The following is a 12,454-nucleotide window of genomic DNA, read 5'->3' as shown; positions in this document are numbered from 1 at the left end:
GCTACTGCACCATCTCAAACTCCATAGCATCCACTATAAAATGAATTTCTTACTGTAAAAATCAATTAATTTAGCCATTAATTCTATTATATAATAATTGTTATTTTTATTGGATTACATGCATGATTTAAAACAACAATACAATTGCCAAAAACATATGTAAATTATTTTCTAAGTATTATTTCTTTTTGTTAATTCAGGGCTTTTCAAATTGAGGAGTTTTTCAAGGGGTTGGTGTTTTCCTTTGTTAAATTAGTGGCTTAAATGAATCAAATTACATTAATTGAAGGTGTTTGGTATGTTTCAGTTGCTTTGCACCAGCTGACCATCACTGATGATGCTGTGAAAATCATGTGACTGTCAACCCGTCTAGACTGCAGCAGTGGACCTGCCCCCTGCAAGTACTGTTCAAAGCTTGAGTAGGCAAAATGAAAGACAGTTAACAGTCGGGATTATTTTGGGGGGAAAAGTCACCTGTGACATCACAACAATCACATTTACAGTCGTGAAGCTAATTAATGATTTCATCAAAACAACGCTCAGCCCTGCCGGCTCATGACGGAGTGTCGAAGCGTCCAAATGTGGCGCCACACATGAGCAGTGAAGTGTATGTTGAAGGGCGACTTTAGTACTTACCCTGCACTTATATGCCCTCTGTGTAATGGATACCAAGGCTTAAGTGGTAATGGTGCAATAAAAAAAGATACACAGAGAAAGAAGGAAGAGGAGAGACATGGCGAAAGGAGAAAGAGGGAGGGAAGAGAGAGGCAGAAAGGTAGGAGGGGCAGGAAGATGAAGGAGAGGAAGGAGACATAGAGGCAAGGAGACAGGAAGGAGGACAAGTGAAGGGGGAGAAGAAAGAGTTAGGGAGAAAGAGAAAAGGAAAGACAATGGAGAAGAGAGGCAAAGCGATAATGGACACAAAAGAGAGGATGAGAGGGACAAATTAGAAAGATGCAAAAGATAGATGACAGGTGAGAACAAAAAGTACAAAAAACAAGTCTAAAAAGAAAAAATGAAGGAGAGAGACAAAGGAAGAAGGAGAGGAAAAGGAAGTGATGGAGGAAATCGTGATGAATGACAAAAGAAAAAGCAAGACAGCAATAAAATACGAAATTACGCACAAAGAAAGTCTGAGACAGAGAGAGAGACACATGAGAAGAGAGAGAGAGAGAGAGAGAGAGAGAGCTCTCCTGTTGAACCCTTTGTGCTTCCTTTTATGAAGTCTGTCTGTCTGACTCTGTGGAGTCCTTATATTCAGCTATATTGATCCCCAAACTCTCTGCTCTCACTCTTCTTTTAATCTCTCACTGTGTTGCTCTGTCTTTACTTCTCAGTCTCAACCTCTTCATCTCAATCTCCCTCTTTTACCTCTGTCTGTGTCTGGCCCTCACTGACACTGACATAGTTTTGTGCCTGAGAAAATACCAAAAGAGGAACATGTCCAATGTCCCACTAAGGAAACCTCCCTGTTAGCTTAGCATGCATAATTAGCATTTGATCTAGTCAGACCCCAGGAAATGAAATAAGGTAGTGGGTAGCTTTTCCACAGAACCTGGTGAGGGGGGAAAAACACTTATTTTAAAGTAATAATGTGAGATTTCTTCAGGTTCAGGTGATCAGTGACTTTTAGTGTGAGACTTGGACACAGCTGACAGAGGTGCGGACTGATTGATTTGCATTTGTCTTAAAATCTGCGGTGTGCAGAATCTATTTTCATGATCCTGTGTAGCTGGTAAATAATACTAAGTAAGTATTTTTTATAAGCACACTACGTATTGTCACAGATTAAAGCTTCCCCAGTACACACTAATATCATCTAATAAGTAACACACCAGTGTCTGGTATATTTTGATGGAAAACAGCAAGCATTTCCTACATCAAACATTATGGTTAGTATATAATGTTATTAATTTGTTTTTTTATGCTAGCATTACTTATGTGAGGCTTCTGTGGTCTTTACTTCTGCAGCAGGAAAACAAACAGAATTTCACATATTATGCTAATGTTAACGTTCCTCCTATGCTTTTAACTCATGCTGCTTGTTGATAGTTTGGGACACTCACAGTTCATCTCTCTCTACCTACAAGAGATAACTTTGTGTAGTCTGGGTTAGCACTAACATTGCTACTAGCTGCACTTTCTCACTTGGATTCCATGTGTCACGTTGACTTGCCGGAGCCAAGTGTGTTGAGTCGAAAAATAAAATGGTTGTACATGACAAATAGACCAACATTGTACATGTTTGTTTGAGCTTTCAGAGCACCGACAACAATTTTGTCCCTTTAGTGATAGCTCCTTCATTTCTGTTACATATTGCATTGTGGGAAATAGAGTCCGCCAGCAACAGCACACATACATGGCACTGTGGAGACTAAGGCAGTCATGGTAAAGCTGCCAGGCTGTGATCTATCTTTGTGGTGAGGATAGAAACAGTCTCTAATGACTCTGCTGAGCTCCTCTTTCTCCTCTCCCGCCCTCTCTCTGTCTGTAAAATGAAACCAAAGCTTGCTGGCTCAGTCACTTCCTCTCTTTAAACTTTCACTTAAACTTTATTTCTTTATCACACTTTATGAATACATTGCAACACACAATTCTTTACATAGAAGTGAATGATTAAATAATTATTAACAATTGTGATATTTACTCAACAAATATATAAATAGGTAATCAATTATTAATTAAAACTATGTTAGGGTAGAAACTCTAGGAAAAAGCAAAGTTGTGCAAAGTATGTGTCTTAATATTTAATATGTGTCTTCCATATTTAGATTTAAAGATTTACCAAGAGTTTCTCCTTCAGACTTAGCCTCAATAAGACAACTTTAGCTTGATTTACCTATAAGAAGTCCTGATATTAATCAATGAATTAATATGCACAATATGAATGCACAACTTAAGTGCAATCAAGGTGTCCATAGGAGTCATCTGGATGTAGAGATGGGTATCGTCTGCATAGCTATGGAAATCAATGTTGTGTCTTCCAATAACTGAGTGCAACATGCAAGAAAAACTGGGCCTAAGATAGAGCCCTGAGAGACACCACATTTGAACTCTATTGTATCTCAGGAGTGGTTGCCCATGACCACTATAAACTGTTAACAAGTATCACTAACGCTAAAACAAGTAGTGAAGTTATTTATTTGTTGATTAACAGAAAATATTAATCAAAGCAAAAGTTTGAACTTCAAATTATTAAATGTAATCAAACTTTAACCAAAGTAAACTTTAAAGTGTGACATTGTGGGAGGTATGTTCTCATTCCTGTTTTCTTTCCCCCATCCCACAATGTCACTATTTACTTCTCTTGTTTCCTTCACTTCTCTCCTTACTTTCTCCATTACTCATCTGCACTCTCCTTATCATCATTCCTCTTTCTTTTTTATTTTCTCTTCTGCTATCAATCTTTTCCTCTCCATTTATATGTGTACTCTCTAGCCTCTCTGCTCTGTTTGTTCTCTTTGTTTATCTGTATTCACTTGAAATGGCTGCTTCAATAAAACATCACCTTGATGTTTCTATTGACGTTTAGCAGCCCTTGACTCTTAAAACCTCTGTATAATACATTGCTGTGTTTGCTGTGAGAGTTACTAGCTCTTGAGGCCCAGCACTTGACTCAACCCCCATTCAAGTGAGCAGAGAAGAGGCTTTAAGGTGAAAGAATGCCTCTCAGCTGCCATATTTGAAGACTTGATCTCTTGGTCAGCAGAGGGCGTTACAAGCTGATTGCGTTTTTAAAATGTAAGTCTTGTGTTTCTGAATAGATGTTAACAGATGTGGTTAATTTCTGTGTCTGACTTTAAAAGGTTAATTTCACCACTAATTTAGCCTGGCCCCAGATATACAGCACCAGATTTTGTCAGAAATCTAGTGCCATACATAAAGACCAGGACTAGTCGAGTCCGAGTCGAGACAGAGTCCAAAGAGGTTTGAGTACAAGTTAAGACTAAGTCTGAATGAGTGAGACAAAGTCAAGACTGATATAGAAAAAAAAGAATGCTTTTGCCAGAGATCAGTTTTGTAAGTCACTATACAGTTGCAAGTGATGTACTGAGGGATGAGGATTGTCTTGGTGCCTAAGGAGCCTGAAGAAAGGAGGAAGGAAGCTTGGTGGAAAGGTCTAGCATGGACCAAGAAAGAATGGTATGCCAAAACAGTCACCTCAAACATTCAGAAGGGATCAGCACCATATTGTAAAAGACTGGACTGTTGGCTTTGGTGGAGGTCTCTGTCTCCAAGTCGCATTCAAGTTTTCTCAATGATAAAGATTATGTCTGGGTAGATTTTATATATATATATTACAGCAAACTGTAGGGGAGCCAGGATGAGCTTTAGGACACCCTAAAAATACGATTTGTGAATTTGTGGGGGTGTAAATATTAACAATATGCTATTTTTGCCATACATTTCTATTTTTCTGCATCTTTATCATCATGGATCATGCATAAAATTAGGCTATTATTGATGTATCATTAACTGATTATTAAATATCAGATGTGCTCACATAAAGTAAGTACATGATTGCAGCTATGAATATTTCTTTGCAACTAGAGCAAAAAAGCCACAGTATAGTTTTCACACACGCACATTACCAAAGCCATACAAAACAATACTTTTTGTGACACCTTCCTTTGAGAAATATAAAAAAATATTCATAAAACACTTTTTTTCTTTCATTGTTAAATGTCTAAACACAAGGCACCGAACAAAACCTTTGACCTCCATAATGTGTGCAGAACTGGCAAAATTATAATTCTAATCAGGAACTTTCTGATATCTGATTAATTAAAACTAATATGATTCCGACCAGACATTTGTTCCCAACAAACAGTACTTTACAGATACCCACATTTTGGTCTGTACCTAAAGTATGTGAGTATTATGGATTAATTTAGACAGTCATACAGATGATGATGTGGTGAGTGAATAACTGATGACTGTAGTTTTAATTTCTAGGATATTCTAAGAGACAAGGGAGGCACTCTGTGAGAGAACGCCCTGACAGCTGACTCACACAGAGAGAAAGAATAGACAGAGAGGGCGAGTGATTGTCCGTACTTTCTGCTGATCTCGTTTGCAGTTAGAGACGCATTTAGCAACACACTGATGTCTGTGAGAGAGACCGAGAGAGCTGATGAAAGACAGAGGAACCCTGCTTTATCGATCCCATTGATCCAACCCTTACCTTTAAAGAAAAGCCACCCCACCCCCCCTCACGGCTCTCACCCCTCCTCAAAGCGGTAAACCCCTTTTGAATAATATAATTGCGTATTTCATCCTCACTGTAACCCCGAGCAGAGGAAAAAAGGCCTGATTGAATCACTCAAGCGTGCTCTTTCTCCATTGACGGCAGCGCGTATGTGGGTGGGTGATTTTGATTGCTCCCTTTTTACACGTAAATGTCTGCACAAAAAATCCTTGTCTGGGGTGAACTGCTGCTGAGCTGCTTTTCATCGAGCTACAGTAAGCAGAAAAGAGGAGCGACAGAGAGAGAGAAAGGTCTACATTTGAAATCTGTTTACAGTATTTGAAATAGCTTGTCCTTGTTTTATTATTTTCTTGTTGACTCTTGTTTGAAACATCAAATTTGGTTGTTTGTTTAAGAGAATCCTCTCATGTCAGATCAGTCCATATGTTGCCCCATTTCTTTCTAGTGCTGCCTGTATAAATACAAACTACAACCATTAGTCGATTAATCAATTAGTCGTCAACAATTAATGGCCAGCTATTTTGATAATTGATTAATCATTTTGAGTCATTTTTTTAAGAAAATTGTTCAAATTCTCTGATTTCAGTAAACTGAATTTCTTTTAGTTAAAGGCACAATATAAATATTTGAAATCATGGATATTCTGTTATGAATATCCAGTCAAATGCTTTATATACAGAATGTGAGAACAAATTAAATTAGTCCCAACTGAATGTCTTGTCATTCTGCACATGTGCACTGTTTAATATTCTAAAAAAGGCAGCAGTCATGTCCGAATAAAGTCATTGCAGGTCATTTATGTAATAGAGACCTATGCCTAAATGACAAAAAAACAAACCACAAAAACATGGACGAAACCAGTAATGTTACATATGCCTTGTCACTGATTTCAGGGTCACATTACATCCAGACATCTCAGTTAAAGCTGGGTTTAATTTGGTTGAAAAGTAAAAGGTGTTTTGTTTCTTTTTGAATGTCCAAGTAGCCGAAAATGGTTTGAAATGTTTTTGACACTATAGTGCCGACACAATACCTGCGTCTCTTCAAAACCTTAAGAAATAGAAACAATATTTTTTCTAAAAAAACACTTGTTTCATGTAACATAAGAAGCCGTGAAATGTCCAATATGCATGCAATTAGACATTTTAGAAAATATCAATATGCATGACTATTGTGATTGTTTTGTGATATTGTATCGATTCTTAAAACCAATGTAACGATTATTGTGTTGAAAACCCCAACCATTAGAGAGTAGGGTTGCAAACATAAACTGAAGTCCATGAAGGCTATGATGTTGCATGTTACAGCGACTGTGGTAAATAGAAACGCAGATCCCAGAGTTCTGGGAGTTTTTCTAACCCCTTTATCGTGATACGTATCGTATCGTCAGATTCTTGCCAAAACACAACCCTACATATAGTAAAAAATTGCAAAATTAAATGAATCTGACCAGACATTTGATGCCATCTTTCAGTATTTAGGGCTTAGGTCTTAGGGTTAGGGCTTTCTTGTGGTGCCAGGCCCGGTCTGTCTATTGGGAGCACTGGGAGAATTCCCGGTAACTTTGGCCAGCTGAGTGTCCCAGAGTATCAGACTAAATGTTAAATGAAATGTATAAAATAAAGTGAAAATAACACGGGGCAACTACAGTCTCTCTGACCTGCAGAGCGTCAGCCCCCGCCTGCTTTCAACCTGAAGGTTTGATCTCCGCCTGTCATCACGCACAATCGGTCGCACGCACGTACACATCAACACAAAGTTCAGCCAGTGAGTGGAGTGCACGGCAGCAGTGTGCAGAGTATATGGACAGCGCAGGAAAAAAAGAGAAAAGGTGGAGCTGAGAGGGAGCGCAGTAAAAAAAGAAAGCCCTGCAGGAAATTGACGCCAAATGCTACAAAATGACAGATATGTGGAGCAGAGAGGGACATGGTTAGTGTAAACGCTGACGGGGTCAGCATGTCATATCACAACTACCTGAGTTAAATGGCATCAACACTTAATCATGCTGTGTAGATGTGTTTGCATGCAAATAACACTGAAAATAAACACCTGCATCCTCTTTTCTGTCAGGTGGAAGTACCTCCAGTTACTCAGAGCTACCAGAGCTTCACGGTGATCAACACAAGTCCAGTCAGAGCTCTGAGGAAATGCCAGGTGCACAACTAACACTACAAAAGCGCACAAACATTATATATATGAATATTTAGTCCTGTAGCCTTGATTATTGAAGAGTAAACTATTGCAACTGAAGACATTTGGCTATTTTTAAGTATTTTGGCTGTTTTTTGAAGCAGTGTTTGTGTGTAGTATGAGATATGTTACTGGCATAAGCAGAAAACACATGGCACTAAAACAGCTACAGTGTATGTGGTCTGCTGTCAATGTGTGGACTGGGCTGACGTCCCAGCCTTATTATCCCAGTCCAGCCCTACTTGGTGCTACATCCAAGTTACATATAGTCATTGTTTCTACAGCAGTTCACTGGCTTTATTTCAGTGTGAAGCAAGTTTTAAATGGACATTTAAAAAATGTTAATTTATCAAAGAAATGTAGCCCGTATTATTATTATTATTATTATTATTATTATTATTATTATTATTATTAAATGACTTTTATAGGGCAGCTTTTTATGAATATTTAATGTTTATCACTGGTTTTACCGTTCCATGCTTGCCATTTCATGCTTTCATCGGGTTTGAACCATTGTCTCATTGTTTGCATTGGTCTTTGTTTTTAGGTTTTTTTGATTGATTTATTGATTTTAGTTTAGTTTAGTTTAAACTGATTTTATTATTTTATTATGATGAAGTTAAAGGCAATATTTTCTGGTTTTCTGATCATTAGAACTGTCAGAAAACATGTTAAATTTCACAATAAAAGCCTAGGGGATGGAAGGTTTTGGCACTACGTGGATGACTCTACACAGATGTTATTACCAGTAGAAAATATAGTATTAGCACTTACTGTAGCATAAAGAGTTGTAGAAAGACCATGTAGTAAACAACAGTAGTAAACACAAGCTGTTTATGTAAACCTGTAATCAAACAGCAGCTGTAATAGGTTTAATAGCACTTTGTTGCCTCCGTGTCCTTCCCTGTTTAAATAATGCTTTCACACATTAGAGAGGAAACCGTTTGGTTGTGAGGTGGCTCAAATGTAAAAGCTGTTAATAACATTCATTAAAAGTCCGGCTGGATAAAAAACACACTTCAGCTCACAGTCAGATGTTTCATCACAAGGATCGTCCAGTAAATAGTCGGGTCCAATGTCCAAGATCATTTTTAGTTTAGACTGAATAAACAAAAACAAAAAAAACAGCACTCTAAAATACAATTGGGAACGAAGAGAGACAAGAAAAGAAAATGATAAAATAATAAGAAGGTACTGATATAAAAAGGTTCAAAATAAATGGTGCCATAATAAAGCATGTGCATCAGTTTAGTGGCTTTTATACCATAGTTTAAAAGATTATTATTATAATTATTATTATTTAATTTTTTCATGTCTTTCATTTGTTGTCATATAATGTGTGATGATTCAAGTCAAACGTGTCTCTTTCGCTCTCTGTCACACACACACACACACACACACACACACACACACACACACACTGTAATTTTTTTCAGAGATCAATAGTGCCACCTGTCAGTGACAGACTCTATTACAACAGTCTGACTCCTGACAGTGTGGAAGATTGATATTGTTTCTTCATAGTATTTCACATATTTACCCAGAGAACAGAAAAAGAGTCACAATAAACAACAGGGAAATCAGGACATTTACATTTGAGTCATTCCATCCAGCAACTAGCCACTGTGCTGGCTGGATTGTTTAAAAAAAAAACCTCAAGAAAACTAAAAGACATGGGCATGTATGTACACTGTACTCAGAATAAATTAAGTCAATAATTTTACCTCTTTACTCTCACAGTGTTTTTTCCAAATCCTTTATATTACATTCTAGTGGAGATCCAAAACTTTCCAAAGACACCAAAAACATCGGGCTGAATTTTGGTGAAATGTGTCTAAAATGATACACGGAGGATATTTACATTTGATAGATTGATTGCAGCCATAAAACAACATCGAGTCTCTGTTTTGAATGTTTCACTCAGTGTAAACATAATATATGTGTTTTTCTCATGACGGCTCTAAAGCTACCCAACCATCTATCATGATAACGAGACAAAGACACAAGCTGTGATCTTTCATTTGAAACTGTCGCTAGGTGCTGTGGTAAGAAGCTGAGGGGAGAGGGGAGGAGGTGTGTGTGTGTGTGTGTGTGTGTGTGTGTGTGTGTGTGTGTTTTCAGCGTTGGTAGTTTCCCCTTACATAATAGTTTTGTGACTGAATTGAGTACTTAACCTGATTCGTACTGATCTGCCCAGGCTCTGACTCATGCATACATAATTCAGAGAGGTGAACAAATCAAACGCACCCAAACCTCATCCTCCCCCTCAGTGACTGAGATACAATAGCTGAACATTAGAGGACGTATTGTTGTTGTTGTTCTTCTTCTTCTTCTTCTTCTTTTTCATCTGTTTTGGTTTTCCTTCGAGTTTGTGGTCATATAAAGTGAATATTTGGGTACATCATTACAGATTGGATATTCAGATTTTGTTTTTGTTTGAATGGTGCTTAAATTTTAGAATAAAAAGTGACAGCCCTAGCTACTGATTGCAGAGAGTGCAGGGTCCATTGTAAGAAAATAATCAAATAGTTATTAATATCTACAATATTAGGTTCAAGTTTGCAGAGAAGGCTAAAATGAAGAAAAATAAAAGAACCAAGATAAATAAAAAATCACAGTGAGGCCACAGACTGGTGCAGTGCTCTGTCTTTTAAAGCAATAAATACAGTATACCGTATAATATATTGAAAGACACACACAAACAGAAATGCTGCCAAACACACTGAGGGCCACGTCGTAGATGTTATTACACTCAATGGGATTTTCTGTGATTAGATACGGTTGTTATTGGTTGCAGATAGATGAACCGTGAGGGAAGTGATTATATAGAGACCACAGAGCTTCTCCTCCTCAGCCTGCTCAGCTCAAGAAGAAAGAGAAGCCTGGTATATCCAAAGTGAGCTGGACTGGCAAAACCAAACTGAATTATTAAGCAGCTTTCACACCTGTAGTTTGGTTTGTTTGGCCCTCATCAAGAGGAAAAATTAGACATTGTTGGCTTGCAGTCCTAGTGCGGTTTGTGTTTACACTGAGTGAGTCCTAAAACCTAAAAAAAAATTAATTCGCATTTTAACACTTCCTGTAACCTCTGTTGGTTTTTAATTGGATGGCGGAAATAACGTATGAGGTTAACACTAGACATAAAATAGTTCTGGCAATCACATTTATGCTTCAAAAATGTGTTCATTTGTTAAGATTATTGCCCCTCCGTCTCATAATATCCTGTGGTTGGTCTGCTTTGCTTTCACACCACAAAGTTTGCTTGGAAGTGGACTGATCTACAGTTTCAGGTGGTCTCAGCCTGGTTGTGTAGTCCACACCAGAGTCGGAGTGAAAGCTTTCACACCAGCCTAAACAAACCAAATCAAACAGGAAAAAACGCACCAGAGTTAGTTTGAAACGAACCAGATTAGGTTTGAAAGGACTGTAATCAGCTAAATGCTCTGGCAGGTGATTTGATGACCCATCTGTTTATCAAAGTCTATTATGGGCAAACTTCAATCAGATCAATATACCATAAAATACCATATAACATAGAAAACCTTCTACCGAAGGCAGTCGGGAGAAGAGCATTCAGTGCCGTTCTTTGCTCTTCTTTCAATGAAGAAATACTCTCCAGTTCTGTTATAACTGATGCTAGCAGCATCTATGCTAACCTTTACAGGAGCCGCCATCGTTGTTTAACAAACTGTAAAGCTTCCCACTGCGTCACACCTCGCACCCTGTCAGCTGCCAGTACTTCCTCAAAGGAAGTTTAGTTTGTTACCTCTGTAGTTTGGCCACAAACCCAGTGATTGAAGCCTGGCAGGATTGACTCTCGTGTGATCTCGTGATTTTGTGATCCTCTGATCCTCTGAGTCCAGCTGCCTCGCAAGGTTAATTCTGTTGTGTCCTAATCAGTGAAATACCTGAACCGTATAGTAAAGTTTCATAATAACTCAGTGGAAGACAGACAGCACAGAAACAGATGTAAGATGCACATAGGAACATGAACTTCCATCAACAAGACCTTCTGTTTGTGTTTCATCTACGCTGCTGAATCCTACTCCACTGTTTAACTGTTGTTCAGACAATATAAACAACACTAACACTTACATTTTCTGTCTCTTCTTCCCATCACCCCAACTCCTCTCCTCTGCTGTCCTCTCTCATTGGCCACTTCCCCCCTCTCTCCTCGCAGCGTGCAAACGGAAGGAGCAGGACACGGCGAAGGAGCGCAACAGCACACCAAAGAAGTCACGGCTGGTCTTCACCGACCTGCAGCGCCGCACCCTGCTTGCCATCTTTAAGGAGAACAAGCGACCTTCCAAGGAGATGCAGCTAACCATCTCGCAGCAGCTGGGCCTCGAACTCACCACCGTCAGCAACTTCTTCATGAACGCCCGCCGCCGGAGCCTGGACAAATGGACAGACGATGGAGCCAGCCCCGGCGGCCAATCTTCGGCGTCCAGCACTTGTACCAAAGCGTGATAATAGATTGCGAGGAGGAGGTGGGGGAGGGAAGTGACAGGGGAGGGGTCTCGGGCGGGGCGGGGAGGGTTGGAGATGCGGGGAGGGACGGAGGGTCGAGTGCCGCGGGTCGAGGTTTTGTCCAGAAAACCAAACTTTTTACATTTTTTTGTTTGTTTGTCTGTTTTGCTTTTGTCGAGGGTGACAAAATGAGAGAGGGGCTGCTCACTGCGACGACTTGTTTGTAGCCTAACCGCCTTTTGCAAATTCATCGTGAATCCATAAAGAAGCTGAAGGGTAAACTCACTTATAAAACATAGAAACCTCAGTGGGGGAAAAAAAACTTTTGAATCATAGACTTTTAACTGCTGATGTCTCCTTTAGGACAATAAGCTGACACTCTAGCCCAAATACCAAAGACTAGAAGACTGTATGTTTTCTATTATGCAATATAAGCTAGGAACCAACCAACCAAACAAGAAACCAATGAAAGCTTTACGACTGCAGAATGTGCTAGAAGCTCTGGGATAAGATAAAAAAAATCTGTTTTCTAGTATTTTGCGTCCAAAAAAATGTTGAGTAGAAGATATTCACATTCAGAAGTTG

The 12,454-nt window shown here is 38.9% G+C and overlaps 1 protein-coding gene across 2 annotated transcripts in view; it reads left to right on the top strand.

Annotated features, from left to right (window-relative positions):
• The window catches only part of onecut2 (one cut homeobox 2), a 36,045-nt gene extending 24,141 nt beyond the window's left edge, over positions 1-11,904 (top strand). The window contains exons 2-3 of one of the 2 annotated variants that reach the window (XM_051411984.1): positions 7,280-7,363; positions 11,580-11,904. In XM_051411984.1, coding sequence (XP_051267944.1) covers positions 7,280-7,363; positions 11,580-11,869 — 374 coding nt within the window. In that variant the 3' untranslated portion in view covers positions 11,870-11,904. The remainder of the gene's footprint in view (positions 1-7,279; positions 7,364-11,579) is intronic. The other variant, XM_051411985.1, reaches the window with a different exon arrangement.
• The last annotated feature ends 550 nt before the right edge of the window (positions 11,905-12,454 follow it).

This window comes from Dicentrarchus labrax, unplaced genomic scaffold (assembly GCF_905237075.1).
Source record: "Dicentrarchus labrax unplaced genomic scaffold, dlabrax2021, whole genome shotgun sequence".
NCBI classification, from domain to species: Eukaryota; Metazoa; Chordata; class Actinopteri; family Moronidae; genus Dicentrarchus; species Dicentrarchus labrax.
This window is presented reverse-complemented; position numbering and strand designations above follow the sequence as displayed.